This window comes from Sminthopsis crassicaudata, chromosome 1, assembly GCF_048593235.1.
Source record: "Sminthopsis crassicaudata isolate SCR6 chromosome 1, ASM4859323v1, whole genome shotgun sequence".
NCBI lineage: Eukaryota > Metazoa > Chordata > Mammalia > Dasyuromorphia > Dasyuridae > Sminthopsis > Sminthopsis crassicaudata.
Genome location: NC_133617.1, coordinates 273,377,688 through 273,404,780, shown reverse-complemented (window position 1 = coordinate 273,404,780; position 27,093 = coordinate 273,377,688). Strand labels below are relative to the sequence as shown.

The window sequence follows — 27,093 nt, the reverse complement described above, 5'->3', positions numbered from 1 at the left end:
ATTCCAGGGCAGCAGAGATCTAACACTTGGAGCCACCTGACTGCAAGATGTTAAAGGCTTTGTGGTGACAGCAATCCTAGATGCTCTGGTTGAGCCTCAAAGGAAGAGAAAACTGCATGAAGTCATTTAGAGATCAAAGCATCAGCTGGAGGAGCAATAACCTCACCTAGCCTTGAATTATAGAATTATAATACATTATATATAATATATAATTAGAATAGAATTATAGAATATTTGAAGTTCCAAGAGGTTAGAGGCTCCCCAAATCAAGTTAAAAAAACAAGAGCATGAAAAACCCAAAATATTATCCCCACACCCCGGAAGCAGAACCTAGATCTAACATGAAGTTCACAGTCAAGAATTAAGCTGTTAAAAAGAATAAAAAACAGAGAAAGACATACACACACACACACACACACACACATACACACACACAGAGTTATTGTGGTGATAGAGAAGATCAGAATTCAAAAGTGGAAGAAAACAACAGCTTCTTGTAAAACTCAAAAAAAAAAAAAAACAAACAAACAAAAGGTGAATTGATCATAAGCCCAAAAAAGAGTTTTTGGAAGAGCTTAAAAAAGAATTTTAAAATCTAATAAAAGAAGTGAGGTAAAATTGAGAAAAGAAATAAAAATGCAAGAAAAGTAAGAAAATTATGGAGGAAAAGTTAGTCAATTGAAAAAAAAAAAAAGTGATCCAAAAATATAATGGGGGAAAGGGTAGAAGTGCTTAAAATTTAGAATTGGGCAAGGGAAAGCTAATGACTTCATAAGACATCAGAAATAATAAAACAATGAAAAAATAGAAAAGAATGTGAAATATATTATTAGAGAAAACTACTTAAGAGGAGATAGGAGATATAATTTTAAAAAATTGTCAAACTACCTGAAGTTATAGTTAAAAAAAAAAAAAAGAATATAGACAGTACACTTGGAAGATATTAAAGAAAATTTCCCTGAAATTCTGGAACTAGAGGATAAAATAGAAATTGAAGTAATTCACTGATCACTGCCTGAAAAGATTCCAAAATGAAAATTCTCAGAGATGTTAAATTAAGTTTCAAATCTCTCAGGTCAAGGAAAAAATACTGTGAGCAATAAGAAACAATTTAAAGACTGTGGAGTTACTGTCAGGATAGCAAAAGATTTAACAGCTTCTACATAAAAGACTGAAGGATGTGGAGTATTATATCCTAAAAAGCAAAGGATTTGAGTTTACACCCAAGAAAAACCTGCCCAGCAAAGCTGAGTATAATTATGCAAGGGAGAAAATAGATATCAATGAACTAAATAACTTTCAGGTATTCTTGAAGAAAAACTCAAGCTGAACAGAATCAAGAGCAACAAAAGGCAGATGTGAAAGATTAAATTTTCAGAGATTTAATAAGATCAATGTGTTTGTTTATTTTGTGGGAAAAGGTACTTGTGATTTTTTAAAAACATTATCATCACTAGTGTAATTAGAAAGAGCTAGAAATCTTGGAGTTGATTGATTATGGAGAAGCAAATTATCTCATATGAAAGGCCTGATTGGAAAAATTGTTACAGTGGAAGGAAAGATAAGGTAGAGCATGAGTAATGCAGGAACCTTATTCTCATTGCAACTGGATTGAAAACGGAATAATCATACATTTAGTAGTGTGGGTTGGAAAAGTCTTCTTAGAAATAAGGAGAGCAAGGGAGGGATTCTTAGAAGGATTTGCGGATAAAGAAATAAGAGGATAAGGGGCATAAGATAAGAGAGGGACTTAAGAAAGGTGTGCAGTTTGGGAAGCAGTAGTCAGATATAAATTAGGTATTTGAGGAGGAATGAGAGACTAGAGACAGAAAATAGGATGGAGGGAAATACACAACTAGTAATTATAACTGAAGGGGAAGAAACATAAAACAACAGATTTGATCAAAAATTAGAAGGTGACAATATTTTGTCTATAAGAAACACATTTAAAAATGAGAGAGACAAATTAAAAGAGTAGAGTAGAATTTGTTACATACTTCAGCTGTAGCCAAAAAAAAAAAAAAAAAAAAAAAACAGGGTAGGAGTCATGATCTCAAAGCTAAAACTAAAATAAATGTAATTTAAAAAGAGAAACATTATGATACAAGTATCATAGATAATGAAATAATATCAATACTAAACATCTATACACTAAATGCAAAATTACATGTAGAACTAAATAGCAAAATTATAAATGGAATATTTTAACCTTTCTCCTTTCAAAACTAGATTAATTAAAAAGTAAATAAAAAAAGGAAGAATAATAAATTCTTAAATAAATTTTATATGAAAGACTTTAAGGAGACTTAACTGGGAATAGAAAGAAAAATATTTCTCAGAGGTTCATATCATTACACCATAAAAACCTTTATAATTAAATGCAGAAAAGCAAAAATATTAAATACATCCTTTTCAGATTATAATGCAATAAAAATTATATTCAATAAAGGGCCATGAAAACACATTAAAAAGTAATTGGAGAGAGTATATAACCCAATCTTAAAGAATGAGTAGCTTAAAGTAGTAGTAGAATAAAACTTTTAAAAATATATTATTAAAAAAGAATGATAATAATGACAGCATATCAAAACTTAAGGGATGAAGGAAAAGCAATATTCAGAGAAATATTTATATATGTCAATGTAATTTACATCAACAATGTAATTTAAAATTCTAGAAAAAGAACAATTTAAAAATAACTGAACACCAAATTGGAAATCTGAAAAATTAAAGATGAGATTAATAAAATCAAATATAGGTAAATCATTGAATTAATAAACTAGGAGTTGGTTTTATGAAAAACAAATAGAATAGATAAGCTATTAGAGATTCCATCTTGTATCAAAAATGAAAAAGATGACTATACCACTAACAGATGAAATTAAAGAAATTATTAAGAGCTATTTCCCTCATTTATATGCCAACAAATATAACAAGTAATATGAAAACATACACACAAAAACATAAGCTTCCCAGATCAACAAAAGAGAAAATAAAATCTGTAAATCAACTTGATTTAGAAAAGGAAATTGAAAAGGCTGTAAATGAGCTTCCTAAGACAAAAAAGGCACCAGGACCAGATAGATTTGGAAGTGAATTCTAACAAATTAAAGATCATTTAATTCCAGTATTAACTAAATTATTTAGAATAATAAGCAAAGAGTCCTATCAAGCTTCTTCTTTGAAATAAATATGGTGCTGATACCTAAATCAGTAAAGTAAAAAAAACTAAAGAAATAAAATTCTAGACTAATTTCACTAGTGTTATAACACTTAAAAAATTCAAGAGACAATTTCTGGGATAGACATTTTATTAAAAATGCTAGTATATAGCCAATAAAGTGGGTTAGTGGCACTCTTGAATACCAAAGACAAATCATGACAGGGGCTTACAATTTATGTACCCTTGGAAGAGTAGATTCTGCTAACAATTGCCATTAACTCTGATAAGTTAACAATAAGAGAGAATGAATATTATAGTGAGAGGTAAGCCTATTCCAATGAGACACTGGAATGTAACTTTATGTCTTTTCCTTCTAAATTGTCTTGGGCAGTCTAACCAAAGAATTTATTGCCCCCATACCATTCCCCCACTGTGGGGAACAGTAGGCTTCCCAACTTTAAATTAAATTCCATATTTGGTTAAATGGGATCTGAACAAGATAGAGAAGAAAATTAATTCAATCTTATCAACAATGCCCACCAGAAGCTTTTGAAAAAAGTTTAGTTCTAATTTAATAATTGATTATTAATATGAGGAAGAAATAACCATTTCTGTCAATATTGATCCAAAATCCTAAATGAAATATTAGCTGGGAGACTACAAACTATATCATAAAGATTATATATTATGATCAAGAGGGATTTATACTAGGAATTGGAGGCTGTTTCAATATAAGGGAAACTATTAACATAATTGATTGTAACAGTAATAAAAATAACAAAACCCATATTATTTCAATAAATTCAGAAAAGGCTTGTGACATAATAACATTCATTCCTATTAGAAAACACTTCAAAACAATAGGTATAAATTGATTTTTTTTCCTTAAAGTGATAAGAAGCATCTACCTAAAACTCTCCATCCAGAGGCATTATCTGTAAGGGGCTACTAAGCTAGAAGTTTTTCTTGAAGATTTAAGAGTTAAACAAAGATAGCCATTGTCACTGATATTATTCAGTATTGTATTAGAAATGGTCATGGACAGTTTTCAGAGATTTGATATACAGCAATGCATATAATCATCTTGCAAATATCAAAATTGGTTTGACAAAAATGAAAGGAAATTTAGAAGCTGCTAAATGCTAAAACGGGAATTCCATAGGGCTTATCTGCAAGATAGTTCATCTGTCTCTAAAATTTTAAAGTAGCATTTAATTCCATCAAAAGTAAAGTACAAGTCAAGCTTAGAGATGCCTAGGGAGCCTTGGCTTAGAAAGAAGGCAAATGAAAATCAGTTTTACACTGATAGGAACAATTCATAGCACTTTTATGATGCTCTGAAAGCTATTTTTGGGTCAGCAACATACGGTGCATCTTGAATTACCCAGTGCCATTGGAACCACATTGATTAGTGAGGACAGACACGATGCTGGTGAGATGGATTGAACACTTACGTAGTGTTTTTAATAGACTGCCATCAATCAATGCTGAAGCCAATGACCAGTTACTTCAGTCTCTCTCTCTCGATTAATTTCCATTGAAAGAAGAGATTTTTGAATGCCATTAGGCTTCCTCCTGTGTGGAAAAGCACATGCTGTTGATTCTATTCTAGTTGAGATTTACAAGGCAGAGGATTCACTACTCATAAAAGATGACTGAAATTTTCTAGGTTATATGGCAAGAGGAGGTTATTTCCCCCGAGTTCAAGGAGGCCTCCATTGTCCATCTCTATAAAGGTTAAGGGTATTGAGTGTCCTGTGACAGTCACAGTGGGATGTGGAGTAAGGAATTTCTCATCTTTACTGGCAAGATTCTTGCCAGAGTCATCCTTAATAAGGCTGATTCTTTACCTGGAAAATGGTCATCTATCTGAGAGAGAACCCATATTGCTTCAGAAAAGGGCTAAGGAATGGATAGTATGCTACTTGCTGCCTGACAACTTCAGAAGTTCAGAAGAGCAAAACAGACATCTATTCACAAATGTTTGTTGATCCAATTAAGGTCTTTGATACTGTCAGTCGTGGCAGTTTATGGAAAATTACATCCAAATTTGGTTTCCCAGAGAAATTCATCAGTGTTGTACATCATTTTCATGATGTCATGCTTGCTTGGTTTTAGAAAGAGACGAGGCTATTGCACTTTCTCAGTTGCCAATGGAGTGAAGCAAGACTGTGTAGTTGCTCCTATGCTTTTTAGCATGATATTTTCAGCAATATTGTTAGATAGCCTTCAATAAGGATGAACATAATATCAAGGTTAACTACTACATCAATGGTAACTAATTTAACTTGAAAAGGCTACAAGGAGAGAGATTTGGTGCATGAATTTTTGTTATTAACAGATGATTGATGACAGAACTCAATGCAACCGTAGACGCTAAGATGCAATAAAGTATAGATTGATTTACTGCTGCTTGTGCTGATTTTGTTGTAACAATACTAAGAATACACAGGTTTTCCCCAAAACTGCAGTGCACCATCCATACATAGAGCTATCAATTGCAGTAAATGGAGAAATTTTGAATTCTGTGGATAAGTTCATTTAAATTGATAGAATCCTTTCTAGGGAATGTACATATAGATGATGAGGTTAATGCATGTATTGCTGTAGCTAGTTCAGTGTTTGGGAAGTTCTGAAAGGAAGTATGATAAAGAAAAGGTATTAAACAACCTACGGAACAGATTTCACAAATGTAACAATAAACCTGGAAAGTGTACCAGCACCATACATGCAAGGAAACTCTGTTGTTTCCGTATGAATTAGCTTGGAAAAATTCTGAATATCACCTGTCAAGATAAGAGCCCTGACACTGAGGTACTTTCTTGAGCTAAACTGCCAAGCATTCAAACTCTATTGCAGAGATGCAATTCCTGTGTTCTAATCATGTTTTTCAAATACCAAACATATGTTTGCCTGAACAACTTTTACAGAGAACTCCATACAAGGAAGGTGCTCACATGGAGGAAAGTGCTTGTATGGAGGTCAAAAGAACATGTGCCATATCTTAAAATATATTATTATAAAGTGGTTATCTGTACTGGCTAAGAAATGGAATGGTGGATCATTGGAATAGAATAGATATATAATACACGCTAATAAATGATCATAACATTATGTTTTAAAATGAAAAGATTTATAGAGCACCAGCCCTTAAGTCAGTAGGACCCGAGTTCAAATCTGGTCTCAAGACATTTAACACTTTTTAGCTATGTAACCCTGGGCAAGTCACTTAACCCCAATTGCTTCAGCAAAACAAATAAATAAATAAAATGAAGATTAATTTGTGTGTTATGTGTATTTTTTCTTTTTTTTTTTTTATTTAATAGTTTTTATTTACCAGATATATACATGGGTAATTTTACAACATTGACAATTGCCAAACCTTTTGTTCTAATTTTCCCCTCCTCCCCGCCCCCTCCAGATGGCAGGTTGACCAATACATGTTAAATATGTTAAAGTGTAAGTTAAATACAATATATGTATACATGTCCAAAGGAAATAAAAAAAAATGCAGGCGGACAAAAATAGAAGGATTGGGAATTCTATGTAATGGTTCATAGTCATCTCCCAGAGTTCTTTTGCTGGGTGTAGCTGGTTCAGTTCATTACTGCTCTATAAGAACTGATTTGGTTCATCTCATTTTTGAAAATGGCTACATCCATCAGAATTGATCATCATATAAGTATTATTGCTGAAGTATACAATGATCTCCTGGTCCTGCTCATTTCACTCAGCATCAGTTCATGTAAGTCTCTCCAGGCCTTTCTGAAATCATCCTGTTGGTCGTTTCTGATATATGTATTTTTTTTTAAAAAGTAAAGATTTAATCTTTCAGGATAAAAATTCATTTGCCAGAAATTATTGGGAAAACTAGAAAAGTCTGACAGATAAAAACCTAAGTATAGACCAATATCTTACAACATTTATCCCAGGATAAGGTCAAAATTGGTTCTTGGACATTAATGGAGATATCATAACTCAATCAAAAGAACATGAAACATATTGCCCACCAAATTTATGAATAGGACATTTTGTGAATAAACAAGAGATAACATTACGGGATGTAAATGGATAATTTTGAATACCTTACATTAAAAAGATTGTACAATTAAAACTAATATATAGACAGCTTTGTCAGATTTACAAGAATATGAATCATTGTTCAATCAATAAGTGGTCAAAGAATATGAACAGGCAGCTTTTGGAGAAAGAAATCAAAATTTACATATAGTTATATGAAAGCCATTTTAAATCATTATTGATTAAAGACATTCAAACTAAAACCACTTTGAGATGCCATCTCACACCTACCTACCAAATTGGCAAAAATGATAGAAGGAGGAAAGTATCAAATGCTGGAGGAAGTGTGGAAAAATTGTTACAACTGTTGTAACTGTGAACTGATTCAACCATTTCAGAGAGCAATCTGGAACTATTATGCCCCAAAGTTATAAAACTATCTGTAGTCTATAAGGTTTTTTTCCCATAGTGATCAGAGAAAAAGGAAAAGAACCCATATGATCTAAAATATTTATAGCAGTTCTTTTTGTGGTGATAAAATTTGGGGAATTGTTAAATAAGTTGTAGTATGTGATTGTAATGGAATATTATTCTGCTGTAAGAAGTGATGAGCAAGTTGATTTAAGGAAAATATGCATGAGATAATGAAGAGTGAAATGAGCAGAAAAAAGAAAACATTGTATGCCTAAATAGTTTTTTTTTTTTTAAAGAAGTAATGTGAATAACTAAGCTATTCTGAGTTATATGAGTATTCAAATTAGCTACAAAGGATCCATTAAGGAAGGTGGTATTCTTCAGGGAAAGACTTGATAATGGAACTCTGTAGTGTCTATCTTTTGTTTGTATACATGTGAGTATGGGGTGTATGTGAGAGAGAGAGAGACAGACAGGCAGACAGACAGGGGGGGGAAGGAGGGGAAAGAAGGGAGAGGGGAAGAGTGGTTTGCTTTTTAAATTATGGGGTTGGGGTTTCAAGAAACAGCTTGAAATTCAAATGTAACCCAAAAAAACCCTATTTAAAAAAAAAAAAAAGAAAAAAAATAATTCAAAAGTAGTCATATTATATTTGATAACACTGTTCCCAACATGATTTTATGTTCAGTTTCCTGCCCTTTTTTCCCCCCATCATTTTTCTTGTCTTTTTTGTTCTGTCACAACTGTCTTCTATCCATTTTCTCATTCCTAATGGCTTCAACAAAGTTAAGTTGCTTACTCCCTCGTCCACTTCTTTCCTCTAGGACTTGCTATCTTTTTTGATGATTACTACTTTCTTTATCCATAAAAAAAGATTTATTTCTATGTGTCCTTTTCTTTTGACTACCACATATAGAAAAAAGATATATTTATCCAACACACAGTTTTCTATTTGATTTCTATCTTATTATTTTTAGATAGTAAAGCTACTTTTTATTCCATCTTTTGATATCTAATGTGAATTAGACAGTTTGATTTAGATCACCAAAGTTCTTATAAGCCATTAATTAGATTTCAAAGGGTAAGCCATCTGTTATTATATGTGACCTAAGTTTTAATTGGCAGTTCAGAAATGTAATAATGTGTTATTCCTGATAGTACCTATAATCTAATAGTTTCATTGATTATTATTACGAAATGAAGAATCTGATCAACTAATGGACAAGAAGCAGAAGCCTGTTGTTTGAACCAGTTGCTTTCTCACTGCATACCCTAGAGTAATTCTTAAACCTAAATTACATTATTGCCTAGTGTTCTGTGACATTTTTTCTTTACTGTTAGATAGAAAATATTTGAGTTTATTGATGTCTAGGAAAAAAGAGCCTTTTGAATTTTTTTTGTAATTCATTTTATTCCAAAATTAATCTGAAGTTTTTACTCTTAAAATGTTTCAGGTCTTTATCCTTGCACTTGTTCTCACACAGCAGGATAATTTAATAATTCTTTTATCCCATTTTATCCCATCTAAGAAGCTTTTTCTGATTAGAGATCAAATAATATTTTTTAGACTCTCCATTCCCTTTAGTTTTTCTCTGAATAAGTTTTATTCAATGTATTATTTATGGGTCATTTCAAAATTTTTGAATAGGAATTAATTTGTGATGCTTTTTCATGTGTATGTTTGTATCAGGCTACTATTTTATCCAGATTTCAGATCCTTCCTAAACTTGTATCCCATCTCTTTCATTTATTTTCTCTCTAAACCTGATGTACAGCATTTGGCTTTACTGAGCCTTACCTTTTTCTTCTGTAAAATGGAAATAATAAAACCTACCTCATAGGATTTTTGTTGAGTCAAATGTAATAATATATGCAAAGCATTATGTGAATTTTAAAGGATTGGGTAAGTAACTATTAGTAGGAATGAGAATGTGAAAGTATATTATTTTTCTCTCCCATAGATACTAATTATCAAGATAACCAGGGTGTCTTCATTCTAGTAAAAGTTTGTCAAACTTTTACTCTGTCTTCAAGGAATCGAATTTATTCAGTGCTCAAAAATTGTCTTTATGTTTACTTTGTATATGTTTAGTATATATTTTATTACATTTCTCTCCCCTTAGATCAAACTTTTAGAGGAAAAAACTATTTTTTTTTTGTCTTTGTCTAAATATGTCTGTCTAAGAATTGATTCAGAGTTGCCACTAACTGAATTGAATGTCACTTGCAGAATAACAGTTGACATCTACATAGTGTCTATGGGTTTAAAACCCTTCCTATGTAGGATCTTATTTTTTTAATATTAAAGCTTTTTTATTTTCAAAATATATGCAAGGATAATTTTGAAAATTCACCCTTGCAAAACCTTGTGTTCCAAATTTTTCCCTCCCTTCCTCCACCATCTCCCCTAGACGACAAATGATCTAATGTATGTTAAATATGTGTACTTCTGCTATACATATTTCTACAATTACTATACTGCACAAGAAAAATGAGATCAAAAAGGGAAAAAATGAGGAAAAAAAATAAAAAGCAAGCAAACAATAACAAAAAAGAGTAAAAATACTATGTTGTGATCCATGCTCAGTTCCCACAGTTCTCACTCTGAGTGTAGCTGGTTGTCTTCATCACAAGATCATTGTAACTGGTCTGAATTATCTCCTTGTTGAAAAATCATTTAGGATCTTATTTTTAATGGAATTTTATTGTTACTGAGTCTTATCCAGAATTTTCTCTGTACAAATTGTTCTTAATGTTTTCAAATCTGGTACTCTAGACCCATTACCCCTTAATGATCACTAGAGTATGATTTGAAATTTTGTACTTGTACAGTAACCTTTTGTGCATCAAAGAAAATGAATTAGAGCTGTTTATTTACATTACTAGTTAGACTTTTTAAAAATTTAAGCTGCTTAAAAGTATTCTATTGGCTTTGTAATGCACATTCGTTTTTGTCAGTGATAGTATTTGGATTTCACAAAATAAGTAAGTTTTGGCATTTTGAAATCAGCGTGCTTACATGCCATTTTAGTAGAATAACATTTATAATAATCAACCATAGAATGTAATCAGTGAGGGGGCTGCTAGGTGGTGCAGCGGATAGAGCACCAGCCCTGAATTCTGGAGGACTCGAGTTCAAATATGTCTCAGATACTTAACACTTCCTAGCTATGTGACCCTGGGCAAGTCACTTAACCCTAGCCTGGGGGGGAGGGGGGAAGCATGAGAATGTAATCAGTGATTGGATTTTAATTAAGTTAAAGAAAAGATAGATTTCACAACAGACTTTTCAGTAGCTTTCCCCTCCCCCATTCCCACTGCTTACAACCTGTCACCATGTTCTTATGACCTCTTTTGTATAGACTCTTTTAAGTCTTTGGCACAACTTTGTTGGGTTCTCTGCTTTTTAGTCTTATGTCCAAGCCACCATCTATCTCAAATCATTCATCCTGAAGGGGTTCAAGTACATTTTGATCAGTAGTGGCAACTGAGTTGTGGGTTCTCACGTGTGAAAATGGCATGATTGTATTTGTTTTTTTAACTGTTTTTAAGTTTTGTATGTATTACAATATAGTACATTGAATTTTAACAAATGGAGTTCACCAAAAAGATAAATAAAATTTATCTATTAGTCTCATGTGAAGAATTATATACTGGCAATATTGAATCAGACTTTTTAAGTTGCTAACAGATTTTTTAAAAAGATAATATGTAAAAATATATTCATATTTAATGTTTTTTATTTTTGTTTTCTCCTCTTCAAGGCTTTATGACATATCTAGTGGAGCCATTATTTGCAGAGTGGGCCAGATTTTCAAATACCAGACTATCCCAGACCATGCTTGGTCATGTGGGACTCAATAAAGCCAGTTGGAAGGGAATGCAGAGAGAACAATGTAGCAGTGGTGATGATACTGACACTGCCTTTGAAGAAGTAGACTCTGAATTATTACCTCAGGAAAATCGATTGTTATGACCCCACCTCCGCCTGAACTGCCCAGAATCAGTGGCACAAAACAGAAACTTTTGGAGGATTTTTTTTTTTTTTTTTTTTTTTTTTTACAAACTGTGAAATGAAGTCTTGAGGTGAGAGAACCTAATTCTTGTCTACTGAGGTTTCTAAATGAATGATGCCAGCATTATTTATTTCCAAGATTTCCTTTAATGGATCTTTTAAACTCACTTTCTGTTACAAGACCTGAACATATAGCAATATGCATATGCCTCAGCTGACTTTTGTGTGAATCCTTTAATATGCAAATCGCAGCAGGGACGGGATCCTCCTGGAGGATTGGGACATTTCATGGTTTGCCACATGTGTGTGTTTTTCAGAGCAAAACTGTGAGCCTTACAATGGCTCTTCAGCAGAGGTCTCTTGGAACGTAACCAAGCTGATGGGACAAAATGTAAAGAAGGTCTGCCACCACTAGTTCTCACTATGGAAACTATGGAACTGTGAAGTGCCCAGCCTCTGCTGCCTGTGACAAGACTTGATGTTTACAAATTGACTCTAAAAATGTGGGTTCTAAATTTGCCTTGGAGCATGATTGTGAAAGAACCACCCAAATTTTAAGATCAAATCGGAGACTGCAGCTCTTTACCCAAACATCCCCTTTTTGTTTGATTCTCTCCTATCATTTGGATGCCACACAAATCTCCCATTCTCTATGGTTTTACTTTATGCACTGGTAACTAAGCTTTTATCGGAGAATACAACCCAATTTCCACTCCAGTGCTGCGTGGGAATACAATTTTGTTTTTAAAATATAAATACCCAGTTTTGAATTTGAGAGATGGGATGGGAGGGTGGGGGTGGGGGTGGGCTGGGAACATGAACAATGTCCGAGCTGTCTACATGCTGTTCAGCAGGGAAGATGCTACATGTGGTTTTCACCACTGTACACTTGTCCTGTACATGCAAGAAAAGGTGGAATATTTAAAAACACCATAATCAGCTCAGGGTATTTGCCAATCTGAAATATAGTGGGATGGGAAAATGTGTCCTTCAGAGCCAGGGGTACAAATGTCCCTTTTGCTGCAGTGAGAATGAGAAAAAGGAATTTTAAACTTTTGTATGGGTGTAGAGAAAGAGAGAGAGAGAGAGAGAGAGAGAGAGAGAGAGAGTGTGTGTGTGTGTGTGTGTGTGTGTGTTTGTGTTTATCCTTGTGGGAAAGAATTTAAATTGCAAACTTTTAATTTATTCTTTTAGAATGTGATGACTTAATGAGCAACCACACTTGGGGGAAGGGAGTTTTGGAAGCTGTAACAAATTGCTACAGATGCCTTAAACTATGCACACAGCTAAGTGACCAAACTTCTTGTTTTGATTTGAAAAAAAAAAAAAAAAAAAAAAAAAAGTGCATTGTTTTCTTGTCCCTCCCTTTGGTGAAATGTTACCCCTCAGTGGGCCTTTTGATGTGAAAAGGAGATGTTTTCTAGGACAAAATTTAAGAACTAATTTTAAACTTAAAACATTCCATTTTTGTAGTTCGTTTTTAATTGTTTTAAGTACAGTAAGCACAACTGTAACCTAGTTTTAAAAGAAACTGGTGCTTTCTTTTAGTTCATTTGTATTTCCCTTGTTACTGTAAAAGACTGTTTATTAATTATGTTTACAGTTTGTTGCAACAGCCATTTTGGAGGAGAAAGCTTCAGCGTAAAGCCATTTGTAAAGGCTTTGCCATACTCATTTTAATATGTGCCTGTTGCTGTTAACTTTTGATGAATAAAATCCTATCTTTTCACACTGATCCTACACGGTTACATTATTTTTCCATATATATATGTGTTACATGTATGTATATATGCGTATATATATATATATATGTATGTATGTATATAACTTCTGTAAAACTTAAAGGCAGCATTTCTTCATTTGAACATTGGAGTTGAGTCAAAAATTGCATTTGAATCCCTTGTAACTCTTTGACCCTAGGCATGTCATATACCCTCTCATCCTCAGTTTCTTCATCTTTAAAATGAGGATGATCACACCTCCATCATAAAATTGTTATGAAGATCAAATGAGCTTTACACACACACACACACACACACACACACACACACACACACACACACACACACACACCAGTTTGCTAACCTTGAAATGCTCTATAAATGTTTTCCAGTAACTTGGGATTATTGCAGTAACTTCAATGAAGTTTATATCATTGTCAAAATAATATTCCTAAGCATGAGTCTGATCAGTTTGTTCTACTCAAGAAGTTTCAATGGATCTGTTTTGTCTACAAAACTAAATAAATAGTCCTTTGGTGTTTGAAACTTTTCTCAATTTGGCGTCAGTTTCCTTTTCCAAATTCATTTTACATTTTTACTCTTTATATATGTGTGTGTGTATATATACATATATATATATACACATATATATAGTCTATGTTCAAACCAACTTCAATTTAATGCAAACATATTTGCTGTCCTTTTTATATAATATTCCAATTCTAACTTCTGACTTTTCAGATTGTCCCCTATGTTTTCTTTCTTCACCTCTGTCTCTTAGAATTAATTTCTAGTTTCCTTCAAAGATAACCTCAAATGCCCACTTACATGAGATCTTTTTTGATGCCTCCAGTTGTTAATTGCTTTTCCCCACCCACCTAAATGTATATCTTAATTTCTTTGTATTTTACTTGTAAAGGTAATATTAACTTTTATTCCTTTGTCCCATCATATACATTTTTGAGAATGGGAACTTTTCTTCTTGGTTTTGTGTCCTTAGCACATGGACACTCAATAAATGTTATTAAATTTCCATTGTATGGTTAACCAATGATTGAAATATTATTTGAGAAGCTAAGATATTAGGTCTTTATAATTCTTTTCACTTTTATCCTGGACTTTTGATAACACACATACAGCAATACCCAAAAGTTCTAATATGTGCCAAGTACTGTGGGTAGCAAATAAACATGGCTGACCCTCTCAAATACTAAGATTTTTCTGATGGGAAATGATAACACCTCACAAAGAGCTAGAAAGATAAACTAGGTGGCTCAGTGTTAGAATGCTGCACTTATAAACAAGTGCTGTCCAAACTTTGAGATATTTACTCTGTGTGTGATCCCAGCCAACTTAATTTGGCCTCTTTGTCTAGTTTCAGCTGTAAAATGGGATAACAATAGCTTCTATCTCCTAATGTTGTTAGACTAGAATAGGATAATGTCTGTAAAGACGTTGCAAATAGTTGAAACACTAGATATGAATGTCTCATTATAGTCATTATTATTTTTGTTATGGGATAAGAGGCAGCCTGAAGATCCAAGTTCAAGACTAAGTTAAGTAAGCAAAACTGGAATCCTTTCTAAAAGGGTAGTTCCAGGGAGAGCATCATCAATCAGGCAACTAGGCCTGAGGGTGGAGGTGTGATATGCATATTAAATGATTAAGAAAAGATTATAAATGGTTTAGAGTTAATGATCAAGAAAGTTGCCAACAAGTATAGATGTTGAATAAGGCACATATTGTCAAATGGGATGAATGTGATGGTGGGTTTTTTTTTAAACTCCATTGTTTCAAAAGGATGGTTCTGTTGTTGAATTATAGAGAAGAGAGATTATAAGGAAATGACAATAATGTACAAGTAAAGTTACAAAATGTTTAAAAATTGTTTATAAGCAATAAAATATAGTAGAAAGAGCTTTAGCTTTGGAGTCAAATCTTACCTCTTGTTCACAAATTGGCTAGATTTCAATTTCCTTTTGGGTAAAATGAAAGGGTTGGACTAAGGTTGGACTTCTTTGAGATCTGTTTCAAGCTGTAGTTATATGATACTGTGACAATGATATAAAATTTATAATCAAACAACACTTTATGAAAAACGTTTATTTGTGGAGAGGGTGGGAATACTCAGTCTCTTTGGAAAGGAAGTATTCTCTGGGCCAAATTAACAATACATTCATATCCCCAGTTCCTTGAACATATTATATATGTTTAATAAATACTAATAATTTCAATGTTGATTGTGTGTGCCATTGAGTGACAAGGGGGTGATTTCTAAAGATTTAATTGCTTAGATCAGGGTTCTCAGTCTTTCAATTCCTATATCCCCTACTCAATATGTAAAGGAATACATTTTAGAATTAACCATGCATAATAATAAACATATTTTCATAAAACTATTCCGTTTATAACTTCAAATATTGTAATGTTAAATGCTTATTAGAACATAGTCAAATATATGTTGTTCTTGATGTTCTCTTGATTCTGTTTCTTGTAGCCAACAGTTTATTCTAAAATAATTTTAAAATATCAAATCCTCATATTCAAAGCCTTTTATTACCTACCTTCTTCTACCTCTCACCTTTCCTTTCAAATCTTACACTTACTCTGCCCCCTGCTTTGTACTCTGAGCCAATGACATTGTCCTTGTTCTTCTTCATACAAAGTAATCCATCTTTTTTGAGCATTTTCTTTGGTGGTCATCACACCTGAATGCTCTCCTTCCTTATCTCTACATCTACCTCCTAGCTTCAAGTCATCTAAAATCCTGCTTCCTGTAAAAAGCTTCCCCCAGGCTCTCTTAATTCTAGTGCCCTTCTTCTGTTGAATTATTTGTACTCATACAGGATGAGTAGCTTCTATGTACATAGTGGTGTTGGGGTTGTCTCCCTTCAGACTGAGCTTCTCAAAGGCAAAAACTATCTGTCTCTGTCTCTGAGTCTCTGTCTCTGCTCATCTCTCTCCATCTCTGTCTGTGTCTCTGATGTCTCTTTCTATGTGTCTGTTTCTCTATGCTTCTCTGTCTCTGTGTCTCTTTTCTATCTCTCTGCCCCCCCACATTACATATACATGTACATACATACATATGAATTAAATGTTTTCTATATGTATATATGTACATAAAATCCATTGGAAGAGCCAAATTTTAGTTAAAAAGCAGGCATTCTAACTTTTCTAGGATGATTAGGTAATACCATCTGGCTACAAAAAAAAAAAGTATATAAATTTTCATCCTGTAATCTTAAATTGGAATTTGTAATGGAGCAGACTTCTAGAAGGAGAAAGTCTTTGTGTGCTTGGTTTACAACTAGATGAGATGCTAGAGGTTATCTGAGGCAGTAATGGCACAGTAAAAAGAGTTCAGTGTCTACAGAATTTCTCTCCCGGCTTTAAATGATCCTAGTCTAAGCCCCTTATTTTGCAGTTGGGAAAACTGAGGCCCTGGGAAGTGAAGTCACTTTTTCAAGTTTACACATGTATTAAACCCACATATTTTATTGACTCCAACTCAAAGTACTCTTTCCACTTGGTCCTTTTCCATCTATTTAAAAGAAAGTTTTCATTTGAAAAGCAAAAGTCAAGAGCTTTCTAGCCAGTTGGAAAATTTTCTTCTACTTTAAAGGTTTTTTAAATTTTCTTTTGGTAGTTCTTTTCCACAATTTGATTGTAATGGTCACACCACTACCATCCTCTCACTTAACTAGATTCTCCTTCACCACCACCCCTCTACATTCTCCGGATAGCCAAGTTTTGTCATTTCTATCTTCTCTCCTTTTATGGCCCCTTCTCTCCACACACAGAGCCATCACCCTAGTTTAGGCCTCTCTCTTGTGCTCCTGCAAAAGTCTTTGAATTGTCTCCAAGCCTCAAATCTCTCCCTACGTCAGACCATGATCCATATAACTACTAAGGTTAATTTTCCTATAGTGTGAATCTGTCATTTCTAATTAATAAATTCCACTGGCTTCCTGTTACCTCCAGGATCAGTTATACTGCTCTCTGGTTGGCAGTCTGGGCTTTTAACCTGTTTCTTTCCCTACTTTTATAGTCTTTTTCACACTTTGCTTCCCTCTGCACACTCTGTAATATTTTTTTAATATTTGCTATTCTTCACCCCCAATATTTCTTTTTCCATCTCCTTGTCTTTGTATTGTCTGTCTCCTATGCCTAGAAAGTTGATTACTTTTATCTCAAAATGTTTTTTGAGGATTTTCCCTGTATAATTTATAGCCTTATCCTCCAAGTTTATTTTTCTTCCTTCCTATATGTCATTATATGTTGTCTCCTCTATTAACATGTTAGCTCCTTGAGTATAGGGACTCTTTATGTTTTTGACTTTCTTTGCATCCCGGAATTTGCACAGTTCTTTGCACTTAGTATGTGTTTAAGATATGTTTACTTGGCTGATTGATAAATGTTAGCTGAATTCTAAATTGCTCTCAAGTACTAGTCTGCATCTTCTGTCAAGATGGCAACTTGATAATTATTGCTATAATATTTGGCATTTATATAGTACTTATAAAATTTATTTTTAAAATTTATTTAAAAAAATAAAAATTTCCAAAAAAAAATCATATTTTCTCCTCTCAACCCCAGGAAATAAGTGATTTTATTTTTCCCATTTTATAGATAAGGACATTTGAGACAAACTGAGGTTAAATGTCTGAGGCTAAATTTGAATACAAGTCTTTGAGGTCAGCCCCGGGTGCAAGTATTCTATCCACTGGATTACCTTGGTGCTAGAATATAAATACTCTTCTGCATTGTGAAATATTTGGGAAACAATCTTGATATTTATTCTTTTTTAGTTATCAGTTTACTACATTATGCTATAATACCTCAGACAACTATATGATCAGAGTGACTCTTTTAAATAATCCCTTGTGATGACAAATATTTATTCTTTACTATTTATACTTGATTTCTTTCCTAAGCACATATTTCTGGGTTCAAATCTATCCTCAGACAATAGCTGTGTGATCCTGAGCAAGTCACTTAACCATTGCCTCAGTTTCCTCATCTGTAAAACGAATTGAAGAAGGAAATGGCAAATCACTCCAATGTTTTTGCCAAGAAAACCCAACATGGGTCATGAAGAATTGACCACAATTGAAAATGACTGAACAACAAAGATAATGGTGAAAATAATCCTGTGATATTGCTACTAATGTAGGTTTAGAAACCTCCCCAGTCCTGCATAGCTCTCCTCACAGTAGCCATGGGTCTGGTTCAAGCTGAAAAAAAAAAAAAAAAATCAGGAGGAGAGGAATAGAATTTAGAGGGAAGATGAATCCAGTATTGATTTTGAGTTTTGGCTAGTGCATCAAAGTCATGATAAATCAAAACAGTTGGGAATTATCCTTTTGGAACTAAGGGGAATATGAGGGTTGGAGATAGAAACTGGGATGTTATGTATTCACTGGGAATTATCCTTTTGGAACTCAGGAGGAATATGGGGTTGGAGATAGAAACTGGGATGCCACATATTCATTCGCTCCTAGTACATTACAGGTATTGAATTAGGAGCTGGGGACGTGAAGATAAAATTCCTTCCCTTGAGGAATTTGTCTCTTAGAATGAAAAAAAAGAATGCAATATGTATATATAAGGTAGTTTACAGAAGAATGGAACTAGCCAATTGGAGTGAAGGAGTGGGGAGAGGGGAAAAGAAAAGGAAGCCCTGATTCAGGTAGAGGTGAAAGTGGGGAGGGAGTTGTGGCTACCAAGCACAACCTGGACAGAGGGAAGTTATGTAATACCAAGGAGGCCAGTTTGACTGAAACAAGTAGTTCTTGAAGGAAAGTAACATGTGTGAAATCTGGTAAGAGCCAGATTGTGTAAATTAAACTGGACTGTATATTTTATCAAACAGAAGCTTCTTGAGAAGGAAATGGACAGGGTCAGATATAGGCTTTAGGAATAACTATTTGATAGTTGAATGGAAGGAGAATTAGAAGAAAACCTGGAAGCTGGGTGATCATTTAAGAGTCTATTGCACTGGGTTATTATGCTAAACATGATGGTCTGAGCTGAGGTAATGGCTATGTTTATGAAGAGAGAGAAAAGGATGAGATTCATCACTCACTTTCCTAGTAGTTCATTTGATTCATTTCCCATGACCTAGATCTCTATTCTTCAGCTACACACTGAGCTGGCCATATTCTCAATTTTGTCATCTCTCAAAAGTGTCCTTTCATGTTTATGAACTCTGAAATTTTGTCTGATCGTGATATTTTACCATTCCATTTGCCTTTTGACTCTTAATCCTATTTTTTCCCCTAATCATGACCTTTGATCTTTGCACCACTGATAATTTCTTAACAAAATTATCATCCATTTACTGTTTTCAGGGACCCCCATCCCCAGTCCACTCCTCATTTTCTTACTTCCCTTTTCTTAGTATTAGGTAATACCTTGTTTTTCAGAGCTATGGCCCAGCAAGTAAACTTCCCAAAGTTGAACATGGCAAAGGTTCTTTGTGCTTACCTTCTAGATGAACTCTGGACTGCAGCAAAATTACATAATTGGTTCAAAGCACCCTGAACTTGGACCAGCTTTGCAATAACCACATTCTGGTCATGAAGCCCTGCTATCAACAGACTTTTTGACACTTGGCAAACTTGCCTTGTGGTTGCTGTTAGACCTTGATGCTTGTTGTCTAGCCCCAATTATATATATTGGAGCTTAGCCTCGGTGCCTTGGAGGTCTCATTCCCATTAGTCCAATTTCCCTCTTCCAAAAGAATAAACCAAGCTTATTGTTTATCACTTCTGTGATCTTTTTTTTGCATTTTTAGAACAGTTTGTGTATAACCTCTGTGGCTCTTGGGTTATTTATTATTCAAAATTAACACTAAGTATAAATCTAACCTTTCTTGACTTCTTATTGAATCTAGTTATACACTGTCCTCTGCACTCAAGTCCCTTGCCCCCTTTTCCTGTGACTTATCTCATAGCTCTAACTGTAATGCTAGAGAAACTGAGGCAAGATAGAGATTAGAGAGTTTTTAGTATTTTATTTGAGAGGGAGAGATTGTTTGGGGCCAAAACAGGATCCATGTTAGCTCCAAGGCTGAATTGGACTCTTGTCACATCCGGCATCAAATGTGAGGTTCTAATGAATTATATGTTCCCATAGATCAGGGAGAAAAGGGTGGAGTCTGAACACTGGTAAATGGTGGGAATTTCCAAGGACAGACCATCAATCTGGTTCTGACAGAGTGGAGTAAGGATCATCAATTCTTGATAACTTAAAAGGACTTAGGAGCCAGGATGTTTGAACTACCCCTTATCTTGAGATCACACATTTACAGTTTATAACCTTAGGGTAGCCGCCAGCCCTAAATTATATCAGTCCTAATGGTCAGAAGGGGGGGAAGTTGCTACCAGGGGGATTGAGGCAGAACAATTCAAGGAACTGAGACAGGATAATTTAGGAAAACTGAGGCAGAACAATTAGGGAACTGAGGCACAACATTACTTGGGATTACTCCCACCAATATCTACCTTAGATCTTACTCACATGCTACTGAATGAATTGGAAAAAGTCACAAAATTATGCTGATTAGATCCACTACAAATTTATGTCAACTGCGCTCTTTTTGCAGGAATGTAGAGAGGATAGGGTGGGGTAAGGTCTAGGAAAAGTGATTTGTGATTTTTTTCCCAGGCTTGAAGCGATGTAAACATTCTTGTTAGCAGAGAGGAGAAAGCTAGTGGAGCCAGGAAGACACTGAAAAAGGGAGGCAGGATATAATTGCTGGAACAAGTGTCTATATGGAAATAGAAAGGGATGGAACAAGAACCCAAATGGAGAAATTAACCCTGGAAATAAAAGCTAGCTATGTCTTAGTCCAAGACAAGTGGAAATAAGGTGAGTGAAGTGAAATGGAAAAAAAAAAAAAAGTTGAAGAAATCCATTTATGATTGCCTAGATCTTAAGTAGGAGACAAGGCACCCTGCAAAAAGTCAGTGGAAGTGAGAATGTAGGCTTGAAAAAAACTGAAAGGCTACACAGGATTACTAACTAGTACTGAAGACACGCTCTGAGGTTAGAAGGTATTAATTTCAGTGGAGGTAAGCAATGCAATTTTGTAATTTTTCACCAGCAATGTTAAACATATAAGGAGAAACAGAAAATCAATCTCCCAACCAATGGGTTGGGAGACTGGAAAAGCAATGGGTAAATTGTGATTAAAGAGAATAATGTGTGAAATCTCAGAAGTAAACTAGTTTTAACTGATGGATGTCTAAATTGCAATCTGTTTATGAACGGCTGAAGTGGAATGTTGATGAGGATCTCTGGAAGGTAATCAAGAAACTATGAAACTAGGGAGTTAGGTTATCAGTGTGAATGGTAAAGTCACTGAGGTTGCTATTTGAATATATATTCTAGATACTTATATATGTGCATTTAAGCTCCCTGAGAGCAGGAATTTTTATTTTTGTCTTTGTATTTATGGCATCTAATGTAGTGCTTAGCATATAGCATGTATTTAATAAGTACTTGTTGACTATCAATTTCACCCTAAGCTCTCTTTTCTTAACTTCCCTATTTATATTGAGGGAACTGCTGTTTTGTTTTTTTTTTCAATCACTCAAGCAGGCTTGTCCATTTGTAGTCACTTGCACTCTACTACTCTATTCTCATCTATTACATCTGTTAACTGCTGATGAAAGCAGAGGATGGAAATGGAGAAGACTATGAACCAGTAGGTACTTGAAAAAAGGGGTGTGCCCTGGAGTTTGGCAAATGATACTGAGAGGATGGGAGTCCTTTCCCCTCTGACTTAGAATTCTATGAGTCTAATGTAAAGAAACAGATGTAAAGGTGATGTCACATAATTCAACAGTAAATTTTGTTAGAGAGATGCTTATATGAGCTTTTGGAGATCACAATCCATTTGATATCTTATGCATTTAAGAGTGCCTTCTATGTGGTAGGTGTTTATATATATATATGTGTGTGTGTGTGTGTGTGTGTGTGTATGTATGCAACTGAATTATATCCACAAGAATTCAACAGAAAAACAGCAGGTATCCCCTCATTTTTGATGAATATAATTTTTATTGTAATATGGTCAGGAAAAGATGCATTTAATATGTCATCTTTTTCTACATTTGGTTTTGTGATTTTCATAACTTAATATATATGCTCAACTTTTATGAAGGTGCCATGCATCAATGAGAAAAATACACTTCCATTCAGTATTCTCCAGAAGTCTGTTATCTAACATTTCTAAATTTCCATTTATCTCTTTCATTTCTTTTATTGTTAGATTTATCTAGATCCAACATATAAATTGAGGTTCTCAGTGATTATAATTTTTCTCTTTATTTCCTCTTATTTAATTTTTCATTGGAGAATTTGCTTACATTTCAGTATCTTTAAGCAAATATAATTACCCTGATATCTCTGATTAAGTCTATTTTTGCTGCTTGAGATCATGATTGCCTCCTTGCCTTTTTAACTTTTATTGAAGCTTAATAGCTTCTGCTTCAAACCCTTATTTTTACTATGTATATATTTTCAAGTGTGTTTCTTGTAAGTAACATTTTGTTGGATTCTGGTTTCTACTTCACTCTACTCTCCAATTCTATTTTATGCATGAGTTCATCCCATTTACATTCAGTTATGAATACCACGCATTTTTCTCCATCCTAATTTTTTTTTGGGGGGGGGGGGTGAAATGTGGTATTCCAGAAGCAAAATAAAGCTAGGATTACAACCAATAGCCCACCCAAGAAAACTAAGCACAATCCTATAGGAGAAAAATGAATATTTGAAATAGAGGATTTTTAAGCACTCTTTATGAAAAGATCAGAGCTGAATAGAAAATCTGACATTCAAACCCAAGATTCAAGAGAAGCATAAAAAGGTGAACATGAGCAAGAAATCGTAAGGGAATACTACACAAGGTTAAACTTTATATTTCTATGTAGGAAGATGATTATGGATCTGAAGCTATTGAGATAATCTCAGAAGAATGAGAAGGGTGAAGGGAAAGAAGAATGGGGAAAATTATCACATAAATGAGGCACACAAGGCAAAGTTTATATAATAGAGGGGAGAAGGGAGCAGAGCATCTCAAACTAATTCAAGAAGAAAAGGAATATGCATACATATACATGGTTGGGTACAGAAATTTCCTCAAGAGAAAAGGAGAGAAAGGAATAAGAGAAAAATGGGGAAGGGGAGATGAGGATGGTAGATTAAGAAAAGTGGTAATCAGAAGTAAAATGGACTCAGAGAAGAGGCAGGGTCAAAAAAAGGATAAAAATATAAGACATTAGAATGGAGGGAAATACACAGCAATCACAACTGTGAATGAGAATGGGACAAAGTCACCTATAAAATGGAAGAAGATAGGAGAAAAGATTAGAAATCAGAATCCACTGATTATCAAATTCTCTTTTATTTTCCAGGCCAGTTGTTTTTCCTCAGAATTTTTTCCTTTTTTTTTGTTTCTTAATGTCTCATGGAGTCATTTTCTATTTGACCAAATCAAATTTTTGATATATTATTTTTTTCCAATAAGGTTTTTTATCATTTGGTCAATTTTATTTCTTAGAGAATTATTTTCTTCAATTTTTATACTATTTTTATAAAAGTGTTAATTCTCTTTCCCTAATTTTTTTCTTTATTGATCTTATTTTCAATTTTTTTTTAATCAAACAAACCCATCTTTATTAAGTATTTGTGGGAATTCTTATTATATTTGTGTCCAGTCTGCATGTTCTTTACTTTCTTGTGTTTTTTTTCCTGAGTTTGTATTGTGAACTACTAGGCTATGGGACTATCGAGAGGGAGTACCAAGGGCACCTCAATCTTTGGTGCACAATAAGTTTTCTGCCACATTGCATTAAGGCCCTTGTTGAGTAAGGAGCAATGAGTTGTGATCATGGGAATGGGTTTCAGCCTGAGGGTCACAACCATTGGTTCGTAAGCATGGATACCTTGACAGGGTCTATTGCCTGTGAGCAAGCTGCTGAAATGCTGGATTGGCTCTTCTCCCATTGGCAGATACAATGCATTACACAAAGCCCACAAGCTGCTTCTCTGAATGGTGATTGGGATTGCTTACTGCTCACCACTTATCACGCTTACAAAAATATATATCCAGCAAGGCAGTCCGGCATAATAAACTGGAGCTCTTTTCATACTCTATGAGTCTCTTGCCTCATTCATCTCACCACTGAGATGGAAGGGCTCATCTGCTTTGAATTGTCAATGAGGATGGCTGCAACACTGCTATCATCACAGTAGTTTTTTGCTCATTTTTCCAGCCTATTTCCTGCCACAGGACTTTTAGGTTATTCTTGAGCATTGCTTATTTTGGTGGAGGGGAGGGGAAGAGTAGGAAGGGAGATGACTAGCCTGAGTTTCTGTCTTTTATGTCAACTTTCAAGTTCAGAATTCAGTGTAGGCTTTTTTAGGTCATTGTGGAAGAGGTTTTTTGGGGAGCTATAGCAACATTGCTAGGCTCTCCAGGTTCACAAAGATTTCTTTGCAATGAATAGAAAAATTCCCATCCCTTGTTATATTTTAAAACTTCACAGCTTATATAATGTGGGTCCATTGTTTAACTTGGACGAGTATAACTCATTCTTGTGATAAACTGAAAAGAGCCATTTCTAGTCTTATGATGTCCCCCAATTAAATAGAAGTCCTAATCTTACTCACTGGATGGATACAGCCTCAGTCAAACTGAGACAAGTTTAAAACCTTAGCTTAAAAAAGTCGAGGTCTCCCATTGCATCCAGCTCTGTTCTCCACTTATTTTAATCTATATCAAAATTTCCATCGATTCTGGAGGGGGAAGGGAGGCAGGTGACCTTGCAAATTCTCCCCTCCCTCATGTCTTGGTCCTCTTTGAGAAGGAAGATCCAACCTAACGTGGCAGTAATCTGATGTTTGGCACATCTAAAGCCCCGGGAACATCTCAGAGAGTCTATTCAAAGGCTCCTCAGTGTTCCTTCTGCAAAGATCTGTGTTCACTTAAGAGAATAGGACCCTCCATAATGCTCTGGAGAGAGTAAATTGGCTAATAATGCACAGATTACCCTAAAGGTAGTCTTTGGGAGTAGAGCTAGGATTCCCTGCAATGATTTGTCCCTATAGACCAGGGAGGAGTTTCATTTTGGAGAAATAGCAGGGCATTTTATTTCAGTCAGCGTTATCTGACCATCAGCTTAGGATTCTTTTCAGACTTTCTCTTTAGAATTGCTTGTCTTCTTAACGAGGGAAGTGGGGAAAAAGAGAATTTAGAACTCAAAATTTAAAAAAAATAATTTTATAATTGGAAAAATAATTTTTTAAAAAGTGGACAAAACAGTATAGAGTAACCTCCACTTTGTTCCCCTTAATTGCATTGCCACCTGCTAGAAGTGATTGGCCCAAGCCCAATGTTCCTCCATTGAAAAAAGTCCCCCCATGAATGAAGAGAGTAGTCAAGGAGGAATATAACAACTTGGTTGCTCAATTCTGTAAAACTTTAGCAGTATTTTAAGGCATCTTTTCCTTGTGCAAGGTTCCTATAAATTCTATCAGAAACTGGTGAGGCAATGTCTGAGGACACGGGGACATCATGTCACTTTGAATCTCTCTCCAAGCTGGAAATGGCTTGGATATATAGAGTAATGTTAAATAAAATTATGTCTTACAAGACTTAAGGCTTTCCCCCGCCCAACACCTGCTCACGTCTGTGTGTACATACAGAAATGCAGAACACCGTATTGTGATGCCAACTTTTATTCGAATTAAACTTTTGGCAAGTGAACAGATTTTGAACTTAATGTGTCAAAATACTCACTCCAGTTTATCACTTATTAGCAACATCTGTCAAGTGGCATGTTGTGGCCAGCCTTTTTTTTTTTTTTTTTTTTTTTAAACTTTTAATGTTATAGAATATATTTAATTTCTTTCAAAAACAGAACAGGCATCCTACAGAGTAGACCACAGTGGAAGGGACTAACAAAAGACTGGATTCAGGTGAGAGCCAGAAGTTGAACCTTGCTCCTTCTCATGCAAAAGTCCAAGTTCTCTGCACTATCCATGAGTGCTATGTGCTAGGGGTGCATTGGAGGGAGAATGGAGGGAGTCATATTGAGTCTGTAGAACCAAACCAATGGTTGTTTCAAATGGCTCAGTTAAAATGCTGGACCCTCTTTTCTCCCCCTTAAGGTTCTAGAAACATCTTCCTAAAGTTCTTAAGTTATTAGCACAGAGAATAGCCACAATAGCAACTTCTGTTGTCAGGCAGGGCTGGGGGGAGGAACAAACCTCCAGGCACCGCACTAGATGACCAAAATGGGTCAGAACAAAACCATCCTTTGGAAACGAGGTTTGGCAAATGTATATTCATTTCATTGCATTCTATTGTTGTACCAACCAATGCCAGGCCAGGTATCTGGTCTTCCTACTTGACTAACTCTATATGCATTATGCATTACTTGCCCATGTTCTGGGATATATGAAAACTTGGCATGAAAAGGCTAGGGATAAGTCCTTTTTCCACACAACTACAGAGCTCCATGATTGCAACACAAAAAGCACAAAGACATGCAGGAAACATCAGTGGGGTCCACAACTTAACTATGCAGTTGCCTTTGCATTACTGGTCAAATATGTCTTCAGAAGCATGGATGCTTATCCTATGCCTTAGATCCTCCTTCCTCACTTTCCCATCTTGAATTATTTGTCTAAGTCAGTGGCTCACAGAGGGAACCCTGGATCTTTTTAAGGATCTGAAAGGTCAAAAC

The 27,093-nt window shown here is 34.6% G+C and overlaps 1 protein-coding gene across 5 annotated transcripts in view; it reads left to right on the top strand.

The window, feature by feature from the left end:
• The window catches only part of PDE7A (phosphodiesterase 7A), a 123,544-nt gene extending 111,899 nt beyond the window's left edge, over positions 1 to 11,645 (top strand). For 4 of the 5 annotated variants that reach the window (XM_074278791.1, XM_074278789.1, XM_074278793.1 and 1 more), the window contains one exon: positions 11,362 to 11,645. In XM_074278791.1, the coding sequence (XP_074134892.1) occupies positions 11,362 to 11,573 (212 nt within the window). In that variant the 3' untranslated portion in view covers positions 11,574 to 11,645. Of the gene's footprint in view, positions 1 to 7; positions 6,433 to 11,361 lie in introns of those variants that run through there. The other variant, XM_074278792.1, reaches the window with a different exon arrangement.
• Positions 11,646 to 27,093: the final 15,448 nt, after the last annotated feature.